This window comes from Sus scrofa, chromosome 2 (assembly GCF_054392235.1).
Source record: "Sus scrofa isolate SSC_HxYL_T2T_F1_AM1 chromosome 2, Sscrofa_HxYL_maternal_Yorkshire_Landrace_v2.0, whole genome shotgun sequence".
NCBI classification, from domain to species: Eukaryota; Metazoa; Chordata; class Mammalia; order Artiodactyla; family Suidae; genus Sus; species Sus scrofa.
In genome coordinates, this window is record NC_139384.1 from 35,421,978 (window position 1) to 35,448,561 (window position 26,584).

A 26,584-nucleotide genomic window follows, 5' to 3' on the forward strand; every position below is an offset into this window, starting at 1 on the left:
ATGATACAAGACATATTCACCATGTTGGGGATTAGACAGTCAACCCATATAGGAAATGAGCCAACTTGTGGGCAGCTTTGGTTGCTAGGAATTTTACAATCTATTTTTATACTTAAAAGGCAATCTTTGGAGTGAAGGAGTAGTGTATTATCAGAGCTTAGAACTGTGTTTCAGAAGTTCCCGTTGTGGCTCAGTGGTTAAGGAATCCGACTAGGAACCATGAGGTTGCAGGTTCGATCCCTGGCCTTGCTCAGTGGGTTAAGGATCTGGCGTTGCTGTGAGTTGTGGTGTAGGTTGCAGACAAGGCTCGGATCTGACACTGCTGTGCCTGTGGCGTAGGCCTGCAGCTGTAGCTCCAATTAGACCCCTAGCCCGAGAACCTCCATATGCCACAGGTACAGCCCTAGAAAAGACAAAAAAAAAAGAATTGAGTTGCCATTTTTTGAACATTAGAATGTTAGTACAATTAATAAGTTTGGTGTATTTAATCCCAAAATAATTTAAATAATGGTTAATTTACTCTGTTTTACTTATCCCATTGACTTTTGAATGTTTGTCCTTAGAAACATTGACCTAGAATATGGAAATGATTTGGCAGGTTTCTTTAATATTTTTTCTGTTTGTGTCTTTATTCTTCTGCTTGCCTTTTATGTCTTACTTTTGGTCATTTGAATCCACATTCCAATTTTTATAGCTGTTAAGAGACTAGGTACGCATTGGAGATAAAACCTCTTAAGTTTATTGGTTGTAAACTATTGAAAAATATAAGAAGATATCATGTGTGGAGTTCCCGTCGTGGCACAGTGGTTGTCAAATCCAACTAGGAACCATGAGGTTTTGGGTTCGGTCCCTGCCCTTGCTCAGTGGGTTAAGGATCCGGTGTTGCCGTGAGCTGTGGTGTGGGTTGCAGACGTGGCTCGGACCCCGCATTGCTGTGGCTGTGGCGTAGGCCGGTGGGTACAGCTCCAATTCAACCCCTAGCCTGCGAACCTCCATATTCTGCGGGAGCGGCCCTAGAAAAGACAAAGAAAAAAAAGAAGATATCGTGTGGAGTTTATTTGCTCTCATAGAAGTGTCAAACTAGTTGTACTAAACTGCTTGCTAGGGCAGGGAATTTTATATCTATCTTGGAGATGTACTATCATAATTACTAAAAGAATCTCATTGATTCAACTGTAAATGGTTCTAGGGTATGAACTCTGAGTGTAGTATTAAAGTGAAGCTCCTGGGTAATTTATGGCCATACAAAGATAATACAAAAATTACTTGTAGTGAAATAATGAGTTTGCTGTGTTAACAGTCAGTCCTTTTGTACAAAGCAATAGTAATACCTAAAATTTAGAATTATACATTTATTCTTACTTAAGACCTTTTGTGGTGTTCTGGAGATTTTGTTAATAAAGTATATAAAGCTTTTTTGAAATTTTAATAGGAAACAATTTACTTTAATGTCAGGTTTAACGTACATATTTTAAAATTTATTTCCAAACAATTACTTGCTATTTGCTTCAGAACAGTAATTCAATTGTAATTACCCTGATGGAAAATGTCTCCATAGAGAACTATCATAGAAGATGCATTTGATGAGCATTAGAAGTAGAAACTCAAGGAGTTTCCTCTGTGGTGCGGTGGGTTAGTAATACTACTGTAGCAGTTCTGGTCACTGTAGAGGCATGGGTTCAATCCCCAGTCTGATACAGTAGGTTAAAGGATCTGGCCTTGCTGCAGCTGTAGCATAGGTCATAGCAGTGACTTGGATTCAATCCTTGGCACAGGAACTGCCGCATGCCTTGAGGGTGGCTATAAGAAATAAAAATAAAAAATTTTTTGAAAGAAGTAGAAACATAAAATCTACACTTGGGGATTTTCATTTGGGATCTTTTTGGTATTAAATATTGGGAGTTCCTTTCGTGTCTCAGCAGTAATGAACCTGACTAGTATCCATGGGGACATAGGTTTGATCCCTGGCCTTGCTCTGTGGGTTAAGGATACTGTGTTGCGTGAGCTGTCGTTTAGGTCGCAGATGCAGCTCGGATCTGGTGTTGCTGTGGCGTAGGCTGGCAGCTGCAGCTCTGATTCGACCTCTAGCCTGGGAACTTCCATGTTGCCATGAGTGTGGCTCTAAATAGACAAAAAACGAACACACACAAATAAATATTGACTGCCACTAGAACTGCAGATTATTTCCTCCTCTGGTCTCTGAGAGAATGTATAACGTTTATAAATGCTAAAGCAAAGTAAAGATAATTTAACTGCCTTCCTTCAGGCAGGTACAGTACTCTCATGTTCATTTTTCAGGTGAGGTGACTGAAAGACCCACTGGGATTGACTTTCCTAAGTTTTTACACCTGCTGAACAGCAGGAGAAAGTCAAGAAGCCACATGTACTACATTCTGTTATATCAGTGGCTCTAAATTTTTCAGGGTTCAAGATTCCTTTCTGCTTTAAAACAAAAATTTTAGGCCCTCAAAGAGCTTTTGTTTATATGGATTTCATCTACCAATATTCTATTGGAAATTTAAACTGAAATTTACAAAAATAAATACATTTATGTGTTAATTAGATAAAAATTGGTTACCTATTGCATGACAATATAAGAAAGATAACTGTTTCCTACAACAAACAAAAAGAGGTAGTGAGAAAAGTGACATTGTTTTACAATTTTTGCAAATTTCTTTAATGCTTTTTTCCAGGATGTCAGCCATCTTTTATAAAAGACACTAAGGAAGGAAGAAGATCTAGTCTCCTAGAGAAAGACAAGCCTTTTTTTTTTTTTTTTTTTTTTGCTTTTTAGGGCCGCACTTGCAGCCCATATAGCATATGGAACTTTCCAGGCTAGGGGTGGAATCAGAGCTACAGCTGCTGGCCTACACCACAGCAATTTGGGATCCGAGCCAGCCGAGTCTGCAACCTACACCAAGGCTCATGGCAATGCCAGATCCTTAACCCACTGAGCAAGGCCAGGGATCGAACCCTCATCCTCATGGATCCTAGTCGGGTTTGTTAACTGCCGAGCCACAAAGGGAACTCCCAGGAGAGTCAAATATTTTATCAAGTTCAAATGTAATTTCTATTCTTTTTTTCATTCTTATAGTTCCCTACTTCCAAAACCAACTGCAAGAGCTTGTTCTAATCTTTGGGGATCTATTGTCTCAAGTCCAGCTGTGATATCTGATTATTACTGAATTGAGTGTCTTCTGGCAAATAGCCCTTAGAGGTCAAGCAGTTCTGGCCTACAGTGTCTATGAGACTGTGCAAGATGCTTGGGGTAAAAAAATAGAAGGCCAGTTTTGATCTCAGTTCATGTCTACATAAAACAACAAAAATAATTGGACTATCCTTTATGGGTTCTGAACCAACCATCTGTGAGATCAAGTATTTATGAGCACTCTTTTTTTTTTTTTTTTTTTTTTTTTGTCTTTTTGCCATTTATTGGGCCGCTCTCACGGCATATGGAGTTCCCGGGCTAGGGGTCTAATTGGAGCTGTAGCCGCTGGCCTATGCCACAGCCACAGCAACGCTGGATCTTTAACCCACTGAGCAAAGGCAGGGATCGAACCCACAACCTCATGATTCCTAGTCGGATTCGTTAACCACTGTGCCACGACGAGAACTCCCTATGAGCACTCTTATAACGCTCTTGTAACATTGGCTGCAGCCTATCTAAAGGTCTTATAGGCAGAATCAGAACACTTTACTTAACATCTTTCAAAGTGAAGGAAAGACAGGGGCAGGCCATGCATCTGCTTTGTTTTTAGAAAGGAAATCTTGAGTATTATCAGACCTAGTATGAATTTTTCAAATGCAACATTTAAAGGAGTGTATTTTAGCACCAAAAAAAAAAGAATATTAACATTTTCACTTGGGCCATTGTATTTCTTAAAACTGTAAATTCTCAACATGTAATTTTATAAAAATGACTCACAACTCAATTTCCTATTTTCCTGCAAGCAGTAGTATTTTGAGATTTCAAAGGGGAAATAGCTTTAAGTACAAAAGTATAGCCTAATTTAATAGACTAGAGTAGCATACTTAAAAGGAAATATATACATCAAATATCATAAAAATTAGGTTGACAATTAAATGTATTATTTTTCAGGCCACTTGCAAACGAGATCATAGACTTGCAATGTTGAAAACTCGCCGCTGCTATCTAGAGAAGAAAAGGGAGGAGGAATTGAAGCAATTTAATGAGAATACTAATTGGCTCCATCGTGTCGAAACCGAAATGGGACTCTTAGGTCAAAATGGTCATATTCCAAAGGTACATATGTGTTTGTATATTCGGATATATTTTGTACGAACTGAGCTCTTTAAACCCATAGCCTTAGTTGTTGGATAAATATTTTTCATAAGACAACTTTTGTTCCGTCTCCTAGAGATTTAAGTCATTTTACTGTTTTTAACTGAATATACCTTCTGCCTCCCCAATTACCTACTAGATTTGCCTTTTCTATACTTTCAGAAGAGTAAAGTTACTTTTAAATGCTTTTGGTTTTTTTTTTTAATTTTTTTATGCTTTTTAGGGCTGTACTTGTGGCATATGGAAATTCTCAGGCTAGGGGTCAAATCAGAGCAACAGTCTCAGCAATACAGGATCCAAGCCGCATCTGTGACCTATACCCCAGCTCAAGGCAACGCCAGATCCTTAACCCACTGAGCAAGGCCAGGGATTGAACCCTCGTTCTCATGCATCCTGGTCAGGTTTGTTAACCCCTGAGCCATGAAGGGAACTCCCTAAACATTATTTTTAAGTGATTGCATCCTTTTATGAAGTAGTTCTTATGTTTGAACAAAGTAATTCCATTTCAAGACTGCATGGGGTTTCATTATGTAGGTAATTTATTTTAATACTTGATGTTTTGTGCAAAAATAGCTTTAAATGCAGTCAGTAATTACTTATATTATGGCTAAAGGAATCTGATTTGAAAGCTGTATAGGTGTATGTTTATATACTGAAGATACTCCACCTAGAATGGCAAATGTTATATTTATAAAGAGTAGTGATAGGCATTGGTGGTTAATGGCTGAATCCGATTATAATTCTGTTCAGCCACAAAGTTGCAGAAATCTGACTTTCGTGCCTTTACCAGGTAGGACTATAGTTTACTCCTTTAACAATAATAAGTCTTGAAAGTGTGCAGTTCATTCCGAATACAGTACCTCCCAAATGTCTTCAATATCGTCATTATACTTTTCATTTCATAATTGCACTGTTCTTAAGTCCACACTTAGGCCAGAAGAAGAGGGATGAAAGAAAGAGGAGAAAGATATCCATATTGGGAAAGCAGAGCTTTTCCAGAAATCCCTAACAGACTTACCTTATTGACTAGAATTGTCACCTGGCTCTTCCTATATACAAGGGAATCTGGAAGAGTGAGTGATTTTGCTGGACACGTTATTATCATCCTGAGCAAAATTGGAGCTCTCTTAATAAGAAAGGGGAAAATGAATATGGAATAAGCAGCTAGCAGACAGCTGCTTCAGAGTAACTAGTTTTGATCTCTAAATACCTACTACTTTAAAAGAACAACTTCTTTATACTCTTTTTTTAAAGGAGGAATATCTAAAGTCTTTACTTTGATGATGTTCTTCTGGAAGTCTGTGTTATGTATCAGCTGATTGGTATCTAGCCCTCTAGGATCTTCAAATTTCTAGAAAAACACCAGACTGAAAATAAATATAGGTGAAAATAAAGTATAAAATACTTAGTACAAATGAATGCAGGCAGTGATCATTAATATTGAAAAATATCAATTTCTTGTTACACTTCAAAGATAGTGGCCAATGCCTTAGGACTAAGGAAATGGATATAAATGGCCATCCTTAGCAGTAAAACTAGACTGTCAAGAGAGGAGGCTAGCAGGAGTAGTCACTGGTGACAGTTCAAGGTAGTAAAAGGAGCAGTGTGCAGCAGATACCCTGTTTTCTAGGAAAGAAGTCAAAGGTAAGTAGAAAATGAACAGTTCTTTAGTGTGGAGATTTATTGAGTCAGCTGACAGCTTAACAGCTTAATCTAGACCTCAGTAATTCTAGGAATCATTGCAGTATCTTGATGAAAGCATGCCAGCCAGTTCAGTAGATTGGGAATTAAATGTAGTAAAAAACATACTTTAATGAAATTTTATAATGTAACTTAATTGATAAAAGTATTTTAGAATATTCTCTGCAGAAAGAATGTAAATATTGGAAAGAGGGTAGACTTTGGAGTTAGAGTGGTTGGTAATTCCATTATTTGATAGTTGTGTTGAATACGAACTCTAACACTTAATTGTATATGACTTTGGACAAATCGTTTAACTTCATTATCTTAATTTCTCATCTTAAAATATATTGAAGGTATTATGAACTTGAATAAAATGCTGTATGCAAAGGCCTATCACCACTTAACACCTAATTCATGGTTGATAAATAATAGTTTAATAGCATTCTAAGGAACAACATCATGGACAGCAATAGCCAAAGAAACATATATGCAAAAAGAACATCACAGAGTTAGCTTCATTATAAAATACATTTTCTGTTTCTTCCAGAGCAATGTTTCTGACCTGTTTGGATCATAGTTGTCTTTTTTTTTTTTTTTCTTTATTGGCCATACCTGCAGCATATGGAAGTTCTCAGTTCAGAGATTGAATCTGAGCCACAATTGCAGCACTGTTGGATCTTTAACCCGCTTTGCCACAGCAGAAACTCCAGATCATAGATGTCTTTGAAAATATATAGATCTTCTCCTCGATGAGAATTGGGGGGGAGGGCTCCACATTCATACAATTTTGCTTCTTTTTTTTAAGTCATTTTCCCATTAATACAACATTAAGAATATCCACTCTAGAACAAAACTAAAGCATACTTATTTTAAAATGCAGTATTCATCTTAAGATTATATAATGGACATATTTACATAACTTAAAAGGAATAAATTAAAAAATAGTGATTAATCAGTAAACTATAATAGGGATTAGTGAGACTTACAAAAGGCACTTTTTGAAATTCCATGTAGACCTGAGCTCTAAGCCTGTGGAGGCTCATCATAGAATGCAACAGCCTCCATCAGAATGCTACCAGAGTACCCAAACTATGGTCTAGATTTGAGTTTTCAGAGGAATTGCTGATAGCCCCAGCACAAGAGCGTTTCTCATTCAGTGCAAGAGAGCTGGTTCTTTTGAAAAGGTAGCAGATGTTGAATATCTATAGTACTTTTTGGTTCATTTCACTTATTCACAATGTTTCACTTATTCACGATGTTTCACTTCTATTTGTTAGAGATTGTGTATATCTAAAGCAGTCTTATTCTCAAGATGGTCATTGTCAAAATGACATAAAATAGCAAGTATTTTGGGTAGGATTAAATTTTTTACCTTATTTTAAAATAACTACTTATTCTTTAGTTTTCTTTACTATTACTTAGTCATGATATTCTAATAGAATATCCATTCTAGTGAGCAAAGTCTTTCTGAGAAAAGGTCTAAAAATTTTTTTGCATATGGTAAAGTATAACATAAAATTTACTAGTTTTAGATGTACAGTTCAAGTGGCATTATTACATTCATAAAAAAATTTATTATATATAAATACATTTTAAGATGTTATATTTTCACCTCTCGATAGCCTTGCTTAATTTATATTATATCTTAATTTAGTTTATTTGTCTGTATAGTTAATTTATAGCCCAACTTTAACTAGAGAAGTGCTTAAGAATGTGTTTAGTATCAAGCAAAAAACTTAATTGTAAATATTTACTAGTTTGCCTTGTTTTCCCACATTTAAGTTCCAAATTTTTAAAACAGTATAATATTCTTTTTAGTAGTAGTATTTTTTTTTAATGGCTTCACCCATAGCATATGGAAATTCCTGGGCCAGGGATGGAACCCAAGCTGCAGCTGCAACAATGCCAGACCTTTAACCCACCGCACCCAAATAGGGATTGAACCTGTGCCTCCACAGTGACCCAAGCTGCTGAAGTTGGATTTTTGACCCACTGTGCCATAGAGGAAATTCCTTTTTGGTAGTAGTTTATTGCTAAATTTTTTTTGTCTACTTAGTAGCATTTGTAGAATTAATAATTTTCAGTTTATTTTCAATAAATTTAATTTTTTTAATATGATCGAATTTAATTTTTCTCTCAATCTGTCTTCTATAACTCTTAAGCAGAACTTTTCACAACTGAATATGAAACATGGAATCAATTTATAAATTCTTGTTCTTTAATACATTTTATTGTAAATCATTTTAAAAAATTAATGTTAAAACTTTTTTCGGAGTTCCCATCGTGGTGCAGTAGTTAACGAATCCGCCTAGGAACCATGAGGTTGCGGGTTCGATCCCTGGCCTTGCTCAGTGGGTTAAGGATCTGGCGTTGCCGTGAGCTGTGGTGTAGGTTGCAGACGCGGCTCGGATCCCGCATTGCTGTGGCTCTGGCGTAGGCTGGTGGCTACAGCTCCAATTCGACCCCTAGCCTGGGAACCTCCATATGCCACAAGAGCAGCCCAAGAAATGGCAAAAAGACCAAAAAAAACAAAAAAAAACAAAAAACTTTTTTCATTCCCATCACCTAAATCCTGCTCTCAGTTCTTTTTCTCTATGGATATCTTCACAGCTGATATAGTTATCTACTTATAAGCCATTATTTCTTACGTAAGCAAACTGAGATATAACTTCGTGAAAGGACATATCCACAGTCATACAACCCTGGACACAGACTCAGTACTTTGAATTTCAAATTGCTGCCCGTGTTACTATACCCTCCTGCATTATCTACCTCTTAACCTTTCAAATTTATCCACTTTACTGTATCTCCCACTGCCACTACCCTAATTCAGATTCCTAGCCCCCTTTATTGAACAGGTATATTTGGCCTCTGTACTTCTACTCATTTGTGTACTGCAATTCACTCTCTCCACTGCACCTAAAATGAGCTTTCTAAAAGGTAATTCTGGTCACATCTCTCTTCAGTGCTTCCTTCCTCTCTATTATGATTTCCTGTGCCTAGCGTGGCATCCAAAGACCTCTCAAGTTTTATGTATGTCTTCTTATTATCAGCTTCCTGCCTGTCACTTTCCTAATAGACCATACTCTTCAAGTCCAGCTCAGTCATTAGCATATCAAGACAGGAAAAGGATTCACTTTGTAAACTTTGTTCTTTAAAGATGACAAACTGGCCAAGATACTTTACTTACTAAAATAATTATACAGTCAATACAGTCAAGGCTTATCTCTTTAAGAGGGATTCAAGAAGATAAAACAATAAGATTACCAGAGGGGAACCATGTAGAGCAGGAATTATTTTTTTAAAGAAAAGTGGAATATTTGGCAAATATGTTCATACTGTTAGAATCATTGAATTTTCTAACTGGAAAAGACTAAAGAGATCTAGTCAGTCTCTTAAATCTTAGTCAAGTAAACTGCTTTCCATAAAAACCATATTTTTAAATTAAGGTAGCATTTGTGTCATTGTTGAGCCATCTCTAAAATCACCTGACTCATAGACCAGTGCTCTAACCGTATCATCCTGACTCCCTAAAGAGAGTTTTCTCTAAAATACTTGCTGTATTTCTCGAAATATAATCATCAATCATGGAATAAACAGCTCCCAACTTTAATATATCTCAGACACATAGAATTACATTGTTTCCCTGTTATGGTATTACAAAAAAATGAAAAAGAAAAAATAACTTTAAGCTTATAGAGGAGTTCCCTGGTGCTTAGTGGGTTAAGGGTCTGGCATTATCCCTCCTGTCGTTCTGGTACCTGCTGTGGCATGGGTTCAATCCCTGGCCCATGAATTTCCTCATGCTACGGGCACAGCCAAAAAAAAGTCAGTGGCCAGAAGGTTGGAAAGGGGTACTGAAAACCCAAAATGGGTTAATGAGAATTATCTGTAAGAGAAACACAGTTCCTTTAGGCACAATTCCTCTGCTTATGGGATTTTTGTCTCAGCCCCTTACAGTGTCCAATATATTTCAGTCCGTTTTATTGACCAGAATTTTCCCAATTTGAGATTCTGAGAATGCTTTTGGATATGTTGCCATTCATACTTTAGTGGAACCACTTATATGATATTTCCCCTACACAAGACTCAGTAAGTTTGGGGAAAGGTAATTTTTAGGTGGTATATTAGAGAACATTTAGGCCTGTGCAAATGAGGCTTAGCAAACGGGAGCCTACAAAAACGTTTACACTTTTGCTCTAGTATGAAGCTTGTACCAGGACTAGATGAAAGGAAGACATTTTTATTGCATGCAACTCCAGACACTGTACACTGCACTAGTCTGACAGAGCCCCTGCCCTAGTGGTGAACCCTACATTCTAGTACAGAGAATCTATAAACAAATAAATAAATGGAACAGTTTAATGTTATGATAGAGATTATTATGGTAGAGGGTATTCATTTTTAAATATAATGTTTAAGAAATGCCTCCCTGAAGAAGTGACATTTGAACAAAAACTGGTCATCTTCATCATCTTCATGTATTTTCAGTGTATTATGAACAACTTGGATAGACCAAGAAACTGTCATAATGAAATTTGTTCTAATTCCTAGTGTTCAGTTTCTGAGGAAACTTGAAACTTATCTTTCTTATAAGTTATAGAATACCTGTACCAGAATACTTGTTTTTCAAATTGTTTTCAAACATATCATTTCATGTTTTTTGTTTTGTCTTGTTTTGTCTTTTTGCCATTTCTTGGGCCGCTCTCACGACATATGGAGGTTCCCAGGCTAGGGGTCCAACCGGAGATGTAGCCGCCGGCCTACAACCTACACCACGGCTCACGGCAACGCCGAATTGTTAACCCACTGAGCAAGGCAGGGATCGAACGTGCAACCTCATGGTTCCTAGTCAGATTCGTTAACCACTGAGCCACGATGGGAACTCCCATTTCATATTTTTAAAAATTAAAACTACTGACACCAACATAAAATAAGTTTTATTAAAATTTATTTGATCTTAGGAGTTCCCTTCTTGGCGCGGTGGAAACGAATCCAACTAGGAACCGTGAGGTTTCGGGTTCAGTTCCTGGCCTTGCTCAGTGGGTTAAGGATTCGGTGTTCCCATGAGCTATGGTGTAGGTCGCAGACGCAGCTCAGATCTGGCGTTGCTGTGGCCCTGGTGTAGGCCGGCGGCTACAGCTCCGATTAGACCCCTAGCCTTGGATCCTTCATATGCCTAAAAAAAGACAAAAGACCAAAAAAAAATGTATTTAATTAACATTCTTCAAGGAATCTGAGGTTTAGTTTGTATTTTTCCCCCCAGGAACTCAATAAAGAACTTCATTGTCACCATTTGCATCTACACAACAAAGATTTGAAAACACAAATTAAACATATGATGGAGTTGGCTTGTCTTCAAGAACAGCAACACAGGCAGACAGAGGCGTAAGTACATAGATTTACCTGTTCTAAAAATTAGCACTGTAGACCTAAGGAATCTGAGGCATAGAAGTTTTCCATTGCCAGAAAATTTAGTTTTATCTGCTACGAGATCAATTACTTATTTAAGTCTCCCAGCATCAGAAAACATACAGAGTTAGAAGACACTGAGAAAGTATAAAGGATGTGATTCTTCTACTCTAATTTTTTATAGTGCTTCATAGTTCTGAAAATATTTTTCTTTAAAATTTATTATTTTTATGTAATTGATGCCTCTACAGTGAAAGGAGTTTGTCTTTTACCTGTCTACTTTACCACTCTTAGAAACAACATCTGTTAATACCAAGTAAATTTTTAAGTAAACAGTTTTTAAGCATTCCAGAATGACTTCTTGCTATCATTAAAATGAAGTTATTGAAAATGTATATTTTTTAACATTAAGCATCCCAATTTTTAAGTGATGTTAGCTCTTTACTAATTCAGTAATAACATCTTTTAATTTTTGAAACATAATAGTAAAGAAATATGATTCAATCTTTATCTTTATTACCTTAGATATGTCAGTCAACACCTTAAGTGTCACTTTTGGGAGTTTCCCAATGGCCTAATGGTTAAGGATTCAGCATTGTCACTGCTGTGGCTCAGTTTTGATCCCTGGCCCTGAGAATGTCTGCATACCATGGGTGTGGCCAAAAAAACCCACCTTAGGTATCACTTTCATGCTCTGTAAAAATGGGAAATATATTTCTTTAAGAGCTTTCTGCCAGTCTAAAATTCTGCTGGAGTTCTTCTAGTGTTCTCAAATAACTGGTAATTAATTTTCCATACTTTTGATTTAGGAGAAATTATATTAGCATAGTTATTTTTTAAAAGGAGGAGAAAAAGGAAAGGAAGAAATTTAGAGAAATGGTATCCCGTGGATAAAAGCTCATCTTGATCTCATTCTTTCTGTATTTATACCTAGAGCAGACATTGAGCATTCACTTACATAAACTCACACCACCTACAAGAGTTAAAGTTATCAAAGAAACATTATTTTAACCATACTGTGTTTGGTATATCAGACAAATAGATTAATATATTTAAGACAAGTTTTTGCATCAAAATGGGAAATCTCAAAAAGATTTCTAATTCTCATTTAGAAAGCTGTGTGAACTGAAGCATTACAGAGGCAATAAAATGTAGTAGAAAGAGTATGAGTTTGGTGTTGGTCTTGAATTCTAGTTTGTATTAGCAATATAACCTTGTGTAAATTATTTTACTTCACTAAGCTTTTGTTTTCTTATATGTTAAATTATAATACTTTCCTTATAACAGTTTTTAATGGATTAAATTCAAAAATAATGGATGTGATGAACTGTCTTAGCCTGAGCTTATAGTGTGAAGATAAAAAAAAATGATTTAATATATTCTCAGAATGCTGAAAGAAAATAACTTTCAACCAAGAAATGTACTTAACAAAGTTATCATCCAGAGTTGAAGATGAGATAGAATTTTCCAGACAAGCAAAAGCTAAAGGAGTTCATCACCACTAAACCAATCTTATAAGAAATGTTGAAGGAACTCCTTTAAATGCTGAAAGGAAGGGTCACTAATTAGTAAAGCTCACTGGTAAAGGTAAATATATAGTAAAGGTAGTGGATTATAATGCTAGTATGAGAGTTAAGAGAAAAAAATAGTAAAAATAACCAACTACAATAATTACTTAAGGGATACAGAGATAAAGAGGTATGAAAAATGACATCAAACGCATAAAATGTTGGGGGAAGGAAAATGTAGGCCTTTAGAAAGCATTTAAACTTAAGTGCAAATAGACTTATAAATATATTGTTATATATAAGCCTCAGGGTAACTGCCAACCAAAAACCTATAGTAAATACACAAAAGATAATGAGAAAAGAATCTAAGCGTATCACTAAAGACAGTCATCAAACCACAAAGGAAGAGAACAAGAGAAGAAAAAAGAAACAGAGGAACTACCAAACAGCCAGAAAACAATTAACAAAATGGCAATAAATACATACCTAATAGTTACCTTAAATGTAAATGGACTAAATAAATGCTCCAATCAGAAGATGTAGAACAAGCTCCATCTGTATACTGCCTATAAGAGACCTATTCACAGACCAAAAGTGATGGAATGGGAAAAAGTATTCCATGCAAATAGAAACCAAAAGAAAGTTGAAGTAGGTATACTTATATCAGACAAAATACAAAATAGGTTTTGAAACAAAGATCATAACAAAAGGCAAAAGGGGCATTACATAATGATAAAGGGGAGTCAGTCCAGCAAGAGGATATACCATTTGTAAATATTTATGCACCTGACATAGATAGGAGAACCTAATTATATAAAGCAAATATTAACAAACATAATGAGAAGTAGACAGCAGTATAGTAAGAGTAAGGCACTTATTATCCCACTTACACAGAATGTTCCATACAAAATCCACTGGATATACATTCTTCGTAAGTGCACATGAGACATTTTCCAGGATAGATCATTTCTTAGGCAAACAAGTCTTAGCAGATTTAAGAAAACTGAAGTCATATTAAGCATATTTTCTGACCACAGTGGTATAAAACTAGAAATAATTACCAAAAGAAAACTGGAAATTTCACAAATAAGTAATTAAACAACATGCTACTGAACAACCAATGCATCAAAGAAGAAATCAGCAAAATCAAAAAACAGACAAAAAAGAACAAAAGCAAAAGTTAGTGGGAAGCAAATAACAAAGAGCAGAGCAGAAGTAAATGAAATAGATACTAAAATAATAGTAGAAAAGAGCCATTGAAACCAAGAGTAGTTCTTTGAAAAATTAAAATTGACAAACTTTAGCTAGACCCAGAGGAAAAAAAAAAAAAAGATGGAGGGCTTATATAAATAAAATCAGAAGCGAAAGCAGAGATGTTACAACTGATACCACAGAAATACAAAGGATCCTTAGAGAATACTGCAATTATACACCAACAAATTGGACACCCTAGAAGAAATAGATAAGAATTCCTAGAAATATATAACCTACCAAGATTGAATCATGAATTAATAAAAAATCTAAACAGACCAATTACTAATAAGGGGATTAAATTATAACTTACAATCTCCCTACAAACAGAAGTTCACTACCACATGATGTCACTGGTTAATTCTATGAAACATTCAAAAAATAATGAAAACTCATTCTTCTCAAACTCTTCCAAAAAAATAGAAGAGATGGGAATGTTCCCAAACTCATTGTCTGAGGCCAGTATTACCCTGACACCAAAACAAGACAAGGATAGCAACAAGAAAAGAAAATTACAGGCCAATATCCCTGATGAAGATAGATGCAAAAATCCTCAACAAATATTAGCAAACTGAGTTCAGCAATGCAATTTGTTAAAAAGGATTATGCAACACAATCAAGTGGGATTTATTCCAGAGAAGCAAGGATGGCTCAGCATCTGGAAATCAATCAGTGTGATACACCACGTTAACAAAATGAAGGATAAACATCATATGATCATCCCAATAAATGCAGAACACCCAGGTGGCAAAATTCAACATCCATTTATGATAAAAACTTTCAACAAAGTGATTATAGAGGGAACATATCTCAACATAATAAAGACCATATATGACAAGCCCTCAGATAACATACTCGATGGTGAAAAGCTGGAAAGCTTTTTCTGTAAGATTAGGAAGAAGACAAAGATGCTCACTCTTGCCACTCTTATTCAACGTAGTATTGGACATCTTAGCCACGGCAGTCAGACCTGAAAAAAAAAAGACATCTAAATTTGAAAGGAATGAGTAAAACTGTCACTATTTGCCAATGGTATAATATTATATGTAGAAAACCCTAAAAATGCAATAACAACAAAAAATCTATTGGAATAAATTCAGTGAAGTTTCAGGATACAAAAATAAATATACAGAAATCTGTTGTGTTGCTGTACACTAATAACAAACTATCAAAAAAGAAATTGAAAAAAAATTCAATTTACAATTGCACCAAAAATAAAATCCCTAGCAATAAATTTAACCAAGAAGTTAAAAGACCTGTGTACTAAAAACTGTAAGACATTGGTGAAAGAAATTGAAGAAGTCACAAATAAATAGAAAGATATTCCATTCTTCTGGGCTGGAAGAATTAATATTGTTACAGTGTCCATACTGCCCAAAGCAATCTACAGATTTAGAGCAATCCCTAGCAAAATTCAATGGCATTTTTCACAGAATTCAAACAATTCTAAACTTTGTGTAGAACCATGAAAGACCTCACATAGACAAAGCAGTCTTGAAAAAGACAAAGTCTGAGGGCCACACTCCTGGATTTAAAACTGTATTACAAAGCAGTAGTAATCAAAATGGTACAATACTGGCACAAAAACAGACAAATAGATCAATCGAACAGAACAGAGAGCCCAGAAATAAACCCATGCATATACAGTCAATTTACAACAAAGGAGCCAAGAATATACAGTAGGGAATGGATAGTCTCTTCAATAAATGGTGCTGGAAAAGCTAAACCATCTTATACCGTGTTGAGTATCCAAAGAAAATGAAAACAGTAATACAAAAAGATACATGCACACCTGTATATATTGTAGCAAAAACCACAAACAAAACCCAAACTTATAGATAATCATGGAGATGTAATGTTGTACAGCATGGCAACTGTAGTTAATATTATATTGCATATTTGGAAGTTGCTAAGAAAGTAAATCTTAAAAAAGTTCTCATCACAAAAAAATTCTGTAACCATATATGGTGATAGATGTTAACTAGGCTTATTGTGATGATCATTTTGTACTATATACCAGTATCAAATCCAAAAACTTAAAAGTAAATGAATGCATAAATACATACAAACAAACATACATGTGTAATACATATATACATAAATAACACATATTTTGGATCTCTAAAACCTCCTCTATGTTTGATAGTTTACTGGGATAACTCACAGAACCCATCACATTAGTTGACCTCATAGTTACTATTTATTTGAGTAAAAGCATCCAAAACAAAATCAGCAAAAGGAAAAGGTGAATGAAGCAAAGTCCAAAGGAAACCCAGATGTAAGCTTTCAATTGTCCTCGTCCCAGTGGATGCACACAGGCTAAGCTTATGTCCTCTAGCAAAAAGTTGTAGTGACACATGTGAAATTATGTCTGCTTTATATCATTAAGCTGACACTTAGTGCCTTGGGTTTTTATTGGAAGCTGCTCGCATAGGCATCCTCTACCTAGCTTAGACCAAAATTCTAGATTTTACAAAAGGAAAGCAGTTGTTTAGCATAAACCACACTGTTTTTACAAAGCAGTTTAAACACAATGATCTACACTCTTAGTAGTTCTGGGAATGATTAAGACCCTCTCAAAATCCATGTTTCAAGATGCCAACCAAGGATCAACCTTGCTGATAAACCTTTCAAAGGATAGCAACTTCAGGCCTACTGTGTTAGCTCTTCTCTGCACAGCACCCAGTGAGTGTAGATGTTCTATAAATAATTGGTTTAATTGACTTTGTTGTTAACAACTTTTCTCTACAGTTGTTACCTACTTGGCTTAAATGGAGTACTCCCCACCATTACCAAAAGGGAAATGTCGCTATTTATTTGTACAGCTATCTAAATACTTAAGATGCCTAGATAATAAAGCAGTTATTTCCTTATATGTTAAAATTATGCCTATTCTTTTCCCAAAGCCCTATCCATATTTCAAATGGTTATGGGTCAACTGGAACACCAGGCCTAAGTCATTTCAAGATTATTCATGTCGTTTGACATGTTCCTTCATGTAATAGTTAGAGATCATTTATAATTTCTTAGCTGTGGTGTTTTTTGGGGGAGGTGCGGGGCGCGCACCTGCCGCACATGGAAGTTCCCAGGCTAGGGGTTGAATCAGAGCTGTAGCTGCTGGCCTACACCACATTAACATGGAATCTGAACCACATCTGCAATCTACACCACAGCTCATAGTAACGCTAGACCCTTAACCCACTGAGAGAGGCCAGGGATCGAACCTACATCATCATGGATACCACTCAGGTTCATTACCACTGAGCCACCACAGGAACTCCAACTGTGGCATTTCTTGAGTGAACACGCTACATCAAGATCTAATACATAAAAAGATACATTTAGTACTGCTCTGATTGACAGTAATATGCTAGATATCGAATCAGAGCCAAGAATCCAGTGCCTAATCCATTTCCTGTACCAACCTTGCTTTTCCACAATTTTCTCCTTTGAATGGGTTTGAAGGCCATTGGATTGCTTTATATCAGAAAGAAATAACTTCAAGGAAAGCTGAGTTTTGTTCATTGGTTGTTATTTTTTAAACCTTATGTACTTAAAGATGAACCTTATTGCTTAACAAAGGGTATTAATACTTGAGTTCAATTGAATGGTACTAAGTAATGATAACAACACTATCTTTGATTTATAAATTACATATACTTTGCCAAAGGCTTTTTTATAAGAATTTAACTCATTTAGTTCTGAAAACAATCTCCTTTTGAAAGTAGTGGCTATCCAGTTGTACCCAAGTTATAGAGAAACCTCAGTGCCTTAACCAAGGTCATATAGAAGCAAGGAAAGACTGAGACTACTGACTGTGCTTGTAATTCCCATTCGAGATCCTTTCTGCTCTTCACTTAATTTATTAGGAATATGTCAAGGTATTTGATTGAAATAGTCTAAAGGAAAATATGTACAGGGAACCATTTTGATCATCTAATACTTTGTACTAAGGTATTTAAAATTTAGTATTTATCTCTCTTTTTTGTCACCTTCTGTGTATAGAGTGTTGAATGCTTTACTTCCAGTCCTAAGGAAACAGTATTGTGCTTTAAAAGAATCTGGCCTGGTAAATGCTACTTTTGAAGCTGAATTCAAAGAAATTGAACATTTGGTAGAGAGGAAGAAAGTGGTGGTTTGGGCTGACCAAACTACTGAACATTCAAAGCACAGTGATCTACCAGGGGTTTCTAGTCTTATGATCTTTCCACAACTTGGACCAATCCAGTCTTCTCCTTGTTGTAAGTACAGTTTTTATTTCGTTAAGTAAACATATTTCTAAAGAGTAGGCTCTGCTGTAATATCAATCAACAGAACAGTTAATTTTTTAGTAGGTTTGCTATTTTGTGAGAATTAGTGGGGAAATTAACTTTAGAATCATTTCAGTTAGCCAATATCTTTCAAAGGCCTAAGAATAAAGTAAGTAGGCTTGATGTTCTAAATAATTCCAGCAGTAAAGTTATTTTACCTATTTTTGTTAGGATAATTTTACTTGCACTCTTCTTTAAAACTTAACCTCTATTAAGGACTGAAAATTATAATTAAGAATATTTTATTCTGTAATACACAACAATCCTGTATGTTCTTAAAATCAATTAACAGTGAAGAATTGACTGTTTTTCTGTTGGCAGGTCACTTGGCTCTCTCCCTTCATAAAAGTGTGCATGGGACATTTTAATTACAAAACTCACATATAATATTGGTTCTAAAATATTCAGAAATTGGAGTTCCCACGTGGCTCAGCAATAAAGAACCCAACTAGTATCCATGAGGGTGCGGGTTCGATCCCTGGCCTCGCTCAGTGGGCCAAGGATCTGGCCTTGCCATGAGCTATGGTGTAGGCTGCAGATTCAACTTGGATCCTACATTGCTGTGGCTGTGGCATAGGCCGGCAGCTGCAGCTCCAATTTGACCCCTAGCCTGGGAATTTCAATATGCTGCAGGCATGGCCCTAAAAGGCCAAAAAAGAAAAAAAGAAAAGAAAAATATTCAGAAATGTATAAGTAGAATGCCCTGTTCAGCTTTCCCCAGAACCCCAGTCTTCTGTGCTTAGAGATAGATGCTTATTAACAATTTGGTTATCTTTATAGTGAGTATATAATATTTGATTTAGATAATCTAAATCTTTAGATTTCATATGAATGCTAGCATATTATATATATTCAACTACTTTTGGAGTTCCCGTCATGGCTCATTGGTTAACGAATCCAACTAGGAACCATGAGGTTGCAGGTTCGATCCCTGGCCTTGTTCAGTGGGTTAAGGATCTGGTGTAGGTCTTGGACACAGCTCGGATCCTGCGTTGCTGTGGCTCTGGTGTAGGCCAGCGGCTACAGCTCCAATTAGACCCCAACCTTGGGAACCTCCATGTGCCGTGGGTTCGGCCCTAGAAAAGGCAAAAAGACAAAACAAAACGAAACAAAAAAACTACCTTTTAAATTTTTTTAATTTATTATGAACATTTTTAAGGTATATACATAGGGAATCTACCTTTTTTTTTAGAAGTTGTGAGATGGAGTGTACCATCATTTACTTAATTTACTGTTATTCTATTGATGAACAGTGCATCAGAGAGCATGCCCATATTTAGTACTCCTCCCTTATCTGTGGTTTCACTGTCCACATTTAGTTACCTATGGTAAAATAAGGTCCAAAAATATTAAATGGAAAATTTCAGAAATAGATACTTTATAAGTTTTAAATCATGCACCATTCTGAATATCATGGTCAAATATCATGTAGTCCTACTGGGTCCTGCCCAGGGCGTGCATCATCCTTGTCCACAATATTTTGTCTGTCATTGAGCAGCCACTGTCTACTGTCTATCAGATTGACTGTCAGTGTTGTCGAGTGCTTGTGTTTACAACCCTTATTTTACTTAGTAATGGCCCCAAAGTGTAAGAGTAGTGGTGCTAGCAATTTAGTTATGCCAAAGAAAAGCCATAAAGAGCTTCCTTTAAGTGAAAAGGTAAGTTCTTGACTCAATAAAGGAAAGAAAAATAAATCATATGCTGAAGTTGCTAAGACTTATGAGAAAAATGAATATTCTACCCATGAAGTCATGAAGAAGGAAGAGGAAATTCATGTTAATGTTGCTATTGGACCTCAAATTGCAAACCTTACGGTCACAATACATGATAAGCGCTTAGTTAAGATGGAAAAGGCATTAAATTTGTACAAGAATATATTTTGAGAGAGAGAGAGACCACATTCACAAACTTTTGTTGCAGTATATTGTTATAATTGCCCTCTTTTATTATTGGGTTATTGTTGTTAAACTCTTACTGTTCCTAGTTTATAAATTAAACTTTACCTTAGGTATTAGGTGTGGTGGAGGGAAACATGGTAAATATATTGTTCAGTACTATCTATGGTTTCAGATAGTCACTGGGAGTCTTGGAACATATTCCTCCCCATTCCCCCTACCCCCAATCCCCATGGATAGGGAGGATACTGTATTCGCATTTCTGCGTCTGTACTAGTTTCCTAGGAACTGATGTGCTGGGTCAGAGAACAAACAATTTATTTTTAAATAATAAAGTAATCTGTCAAATTCTCCACATTTTTTCTTATACACATATATTTGAGATTTTACATTTACAAATGTTTTATGTCTCATCTTTACCCTAACCCAAAATGACGGCAGCAGCAGTAAACTCATGTATATTTTTAAATTTACAGTTCTTATTATTAGTGACTTTTCATCTTCTCTGATGTATCCTTTGCTCACTTGAGTTGGTGGAACTTTTTGAGGGGGACGTTCTTAATTTTTTGGAGTACTTTCACTTTTGGTTTCATTTTTTATTACAATTTTCCTGCTCTTTTCCCTCACCTCCAAATTTTTTACTGTTTCAGGGAATCTGTATTGTCCCAAGCCTCTGCTCTACTTCTCTTTGTTTCTCGTGCTGATGCCAGGAGGTCTCTACTTTGTTTAGAGGTTTCATATCAGGGGGAGAATTAATGTATTAAAGATTTTAATGTTTTTAGCACTGAAAAAAGGATGGTAGTGCTAAAAACATTAAATTCCTTAATTATATTACTTCCTCCCCTGACATATATACATATTGTTTTATATTTCGTTTTTTTATGTATTAAATCCATAAGATATTATTTTTATTGTCTACACAATAAGTATTCATATTTACTCTTTTTGTTGTCCTACATTTTTTCAGTATCTCTGCATCTCCTTCCAAGATAATTTTTTCTTTCATCTAAAGAACCGGCATTTCCTTTACAGTGGGTATGCTAATGATGACTTTTCTTAGTTTTTATATGTCTGAAGATATATTTACCTTACTTTCTTAAAGACTGTTTTGCTGAGAATAGAATTCCACTTTGGTGTTCTTTTATCACTTTAAAGATATCATTTCATTATCTTCTGGTTTTCATTGCTACTGATGAATCAGCTTTCATTCTAAGTGTTGCTTCTTTCTATATAATCTCACCTCTTCTGGCTTCCTAAAATGTTTTAGTAGTTTAGCTATATTGTGCCTAAATCTGTTTTTATTTCTATTTCTCTTACTTGGGTTCACAGAACTCTGAATTTTTGTCTGCATAATTTTTCATCAGTTTTATAAAGTTCTTAAGTATTATATCTTTAAATATTGCTTCTGCCACTTTTGTTCTTTTCTATACTTCTGGGACTCTAGTTATATTGCTTGGTACCTTCTCATTGTTTTATCTGTGCCTTTTACTCTCTCCTGCTTTTCATTGTTTTTTCTCTTCCTGGAAATTTCTTTTCACATATTCTGTAGTTTTTTTTCCACTGTGTCAAATTGTTCTTAAATCCATCAGGTTTTCAATTTCAGACTTATTTCAGTTCTAGAATTTCCATTTGATTCTTTTTTAGTTTCTACTTCTTTGCAGAAATCCTCCCTGAATACAGTGGGTAAAGTCTGAGAATTCCAAGCCTGGAACCCTCTGGGTCTGTTTCTGTTCTCTTTCTGATGGTTTTCTTTCACATAGTCTCATTTCCTTAAATGCATCTTAATTTTTATACACCACACATGTACTTGCAGAATTGTTAATAGAAATCCTTTGAGGCTTCTGATAATAATGTCCTCCTCAAAGAGGATTTATGTTTGCTTATTCCAGGCTCTTGGTGGCACTGGCAATCTAAAATCATTTCAGTCCAGTTTTAGAGATTTAGATCATTTGAAACTGAACTTCACCTTCTGCAAGGACCTGCCTCCTCCTAGTTTACCCTCTGGACTTTAACTGTGTCCCAGCCCAAAGCAAAAAGAGTTTGCAAAGCACTCCCTTTCATAGGCCCCAAATTCTGGTTGCAGCATCCCAGTCCTAAAAAACTCTCAACAGTGTTACTAAGCTTTTCTGCCACCTCCTCCAGCATCAGCAAATAACCTCAAGAGGAAAATAGCTAAAAATGCAGAGATTACTTTCCTGAGCCTTCAACTTCCTCCTGTTAATTTGCCTATAATTCTTCACAATCTTGTTAGGTCTCCTGTGCCTTCAAGCATATGTTTTTTGTATTTTGTACAGATTTTTTACTTGCCTTCAGTAGAGAGGCTGCTCTGAATTATACCTAGGTCTCTATTTTTAGGTTTCCTTTACTATATCTTTACATTAAGATGATGGGGAAGTCGGGGATATATATATATCCTTTTTCTCTTAATAAAACATTATCATATTAGAACCAACTTTGTTGAGGTCTTTAAAAAGAAAACATGATTTTTTTTAGATTCTCTCATACCTTTTGAACCTTGATTCTTTATTTATAATGTATTCAAGATGGTGGAGAGGAAATAAAATTTTAACACCAACATTGAGAAATACTGACCACCTGCTATATATGGTGATCATTATCCCTTATTTAAAAATCTATATTTCACTTTACAATGTAATTGCATAGACTATACTTGTCAACAATAAAAGAAAACATTTATTTTGTTAATTCTTTTTTCACAATATATTCAAAAGGAAAGACTATTGAAGTCATGTTACCTTTTGTAATTATGAATTTTCTTTGGAAAATGTATCAGAAGGTGAGTTTTGTTTTGATTATGTCTTATTCTGTGTTATTTTAATACTCAAGAGATTTCATAGATTATTTGCCTAGTACGTCTTGTTCATTTTGTGGATTATGTATGTTATATTCATCATGGAAAGAGAGTCAAAGATGAATAACAGGGAAGGGGTATAAAGTGAGTCCACTTATAAATATATATTTTTCTTAGTCCTAAATATTGAAGTAGTTCATTTCAAAAAGTATGAAGGGTGAAATTACTGCTTGCATTTCTAAATATATAAAGCAGTAGCGAAATAGCGTATGTTGCTGTGATTGTATTATAAATGGTAGTCTTAACAAATTTTAGAAGTAAAATTCAACTCAAGCAAACATGAGTCAAACATATCTCTTTCATGTTAACGTACACATGTGCCACTGACTCTTTCCTGTACTCCATAATATCAAGCAGTTACGTTGTTGAGTTTCAAAAATACTAAATGCTGTGGAGTTTGAATATTTTATTTCTGGTGCTGTAAAAAAAATAATTGCTGGATTAACTGCATTCTTTGTATTTAAAACACACTGTGTTTTTAAAAGTCTGGTTAGATTAACCATAATTAATTTAATCTGTGCTCTTGTTAGGCATTTAGGTTGTTTAATACATTTTTATTATTATAAATAATACTGTAGGGAGCAAATATGTATGTTTACCCTGGTACTCATGTCTATATGATAAATTCTTAGAAGTGAAATTTCTGGCTCAAGAAATGTGCACTTTTTTTAAAGTTCCTAATGGATATTGCCAAGTAACTTCCCTCTCCTCTATGCGATCATACCAGTTTTGACTATCATTAGCAGTGTAAGAAAATGCTCTTCTTTCTCCTTTTAGCCTCCAGCTTTGGGTATTTAAATGTTTTCAATTTTTAATTTTTGAAATTTATTTTCAAATACTCAAAAATACAAAGAAAACTATAATGAGCCTCATGTACTATACCTATGACCTAACTTTAAGAATTATCTGACAGCTACTCTTGAGAACCCTACCTGCTTTCTTCCACCCCATCTACATCTCTCCTAGATTACTTTGAGGGAAAACTCAGTGAACATATAATTTCTTCCATTTACATCTTAGTGTCTCTAAAAGAAAACCCAGTGCCCTTTTCATACCTAATGTCATCAATGTTCAGATTTCTTCCACTGTCTCACAAATGATTTTTTATAGATTTTTACTATCAATATCCAAACAAGACCCATACCTCGTCATTGTTTGATGTATCTATTAAACCCTTTTAAATCTAGTGTTCTCTCTCCCTGTTTTTTCCTCTGCTAATTACCTATTGATCCTTTGCCAATTTAATAGTCAGAAATATTATCTTCTGCTTTTCCTTTGATTACTAGTATATTTGAATATATTTTTTTCCATGTATTTAAAGATACATTTGCTTTTCTGTGAATGACTTATCCATCATTTGAACATTGCTTTGACATAGTCATGTATTATAAAAAGTGTTACTTATTTAGAAGAGGTTAAGATGTGGCTATTTATTCAATTATTCTATGACTTTTATTAAACTTCTACTATGTGCCAGTTACTTATTTGATGGTAGGGATACATCACAGTATGAAACAAATTTTCTAACCCTCATAGAGCTTACATTCTAATTCTAGTGCAGGGAAAAAGAAAATAATTATAACAAGTAAATTAAACAGAATGTTAAGATGGTATATGCTAAGGGAAGAGAAAGGGATTTCAGGAGTGGGATGGTGAGAGGTTGCTACTTTAAATAGCATGCTCAGGTTAGTCCTCAGTGATAAAACTTGAAGGGATTCACAGCGATTAGCCTTGATATCTGGTAAAAGTCATTTTCTGGTAGAGAGAATAAGCAATACAAAATCTCTTAACATGGGTGTTTGCTAGGCATATTCAAGGAACGGCAAGAAGGACATGTAACTGGCATGAAGGAAAGTAGACAGTGCTGAAATCACAGAGATAAGGGGAGGAAGGCAGACGATGCAGAGCCTTGTAGGTCATTATAAGGATGTAGGCTTTTACTGTGAATAAAACAAGGAACCATGGCATGATCTAAGCAGAGAAGTAACATATCTCAGTCGTGTTCTCATAAGATCCCTCTGGTTGCTGTACTGAGAATAGATTTGTCACAGCAAGGGCTGAAACCCTAAGCACGACTGCAATAATCCAAGTGAAAATGGTGGTGGTTCAGCCAGGTTGGTAGCAATGGAGTTGGTAAGAAATGGTCAGATTTTAATATATTTTTGAAGGTAGAGCCAGCAGGATTTCCTGACAAATTGGATTTGGGGTGTGAGAAAGAAAGGTCAAGGATGACTCTAAGATTTCTGAACTTAGCAACTGAAAGAATTGAGTCACCTTAAAAGAGATGGGGAAGACTTCAAGTGGAGCAGTTTTATAGGATGGAGGTGATAAAAGAGTAGTAGTTCAGTTTGGAGCATTTAAATTTGTCTAAGATACATCCAAGTGGTGACATCATGTAAGCAGTTGGATATAAGAATCTGGAGTTCAAGAGCGAAGTCGAAACTGAAATATAAATTTCAAAGTTGGTAACATTTAAATGATATTTAAAGTCATAAGACTAGATGAGATCATCAAAGGATATTAACTCTTTCCTATAAGATACTTGTTGTAAATATATTCTTGAAGTTTATCATTTATTGTTAATTTTGAGATGTCCTTTTTGGTTTTTTTGGTTTTTTTCTTTTTTCTTTTTAGGGCCGCTCCTGTGGCATATGGAAGTTCCCAGGCTAGGGGTCAAATCAGAGCTCCAGTGGCTGGCCACAGCCACTGCCATAGCCACAACCACAGCAACACTGGGTCTGAGTCGCTTCTGTGACCTACACCACAGCTCATGGGAACGCCAGATCCTTAACCCACTGAGTGAGGCCGGGGATCACACCCACATCCTCATAGATACTAGTCGTGTTCATAATCCACTGATTCACAACAGGAACTCCTGAAATGTCCTTTTTAATACTGAAATTTTAAACTTCCATGTATTAAAATAGGTTTATTTTTTTCTTTCTGCCTTTGGAATTTTTCTTCAAAAGGCCTTTTCATCCATAAGTTTTAAAGTTCTTACTTCATTTACTTCTGATTTATTTTGGTGTGAGATAACAGGCAAGATTCTAACTTAATTTTTTTCCAAAGAGCTTGTCATTCTTGTATAATATATTGACAGTCTAACCTTATGGCACCTTTAATTTAAATACAGTAAGTAGTCATAGATAATTCTGCCTATTGGATTTTTATCCTATTCTTTGCCTATTTGTCTATCCTAGAGCTAGTAACTATTTTAACAGCTGATAGTCTATACTAATTTTCCATATGTTGAAGTGCTAGTTCGCCTTTATTATTCTTTGTTGTTAGTGTTCTTGGCTGTACCTGACTAAGAAATGAATGTCAAAATAGTTTTCTTCAGATTTCAGGGA

General features: G+C 35.3%; 1 protein-coding gene and 1 non-coding gene across 2 annotated transcripts in view; both read left to right on the forward strand.

The window, feature by feature from the left end:
- Positions 1 to 26,584, forward strand: part of KIF18A (kinesin family member 18A) — an 87,241-nt gene that overhangs the window by 33,302 nt on the left and 27,355 nt on the right. The window contains exons 11-13 of the mRNA XM_003122903.5: positions 4,100 to 4,264; positions 11,253 to 11,374; positions 18,163 to 18,398. Of these exons, the coding sequence (XP_003122951.1) occupies positions 4,100 to 4,264; positions 11,253 to 11,374; positions 18,163 to 18,398 (523 nt within the window). The remainder of the gene's footprint in view (positions 1 to 4,099; positions 4,265 to 11,252; positions 11,375 to 18,162; positions 18,399 to 26,584) is intronic.
- LOC146405321 (small nucleolar RNA SNORD57) lies at positions 12,713 to 12,780 on the forward strand. Its single transcript, XR_014839238.1, has one exon. It is a non-coding gene; the product is annotated as a small nucleolar RNA SNORD57 (small nucleolar RNA).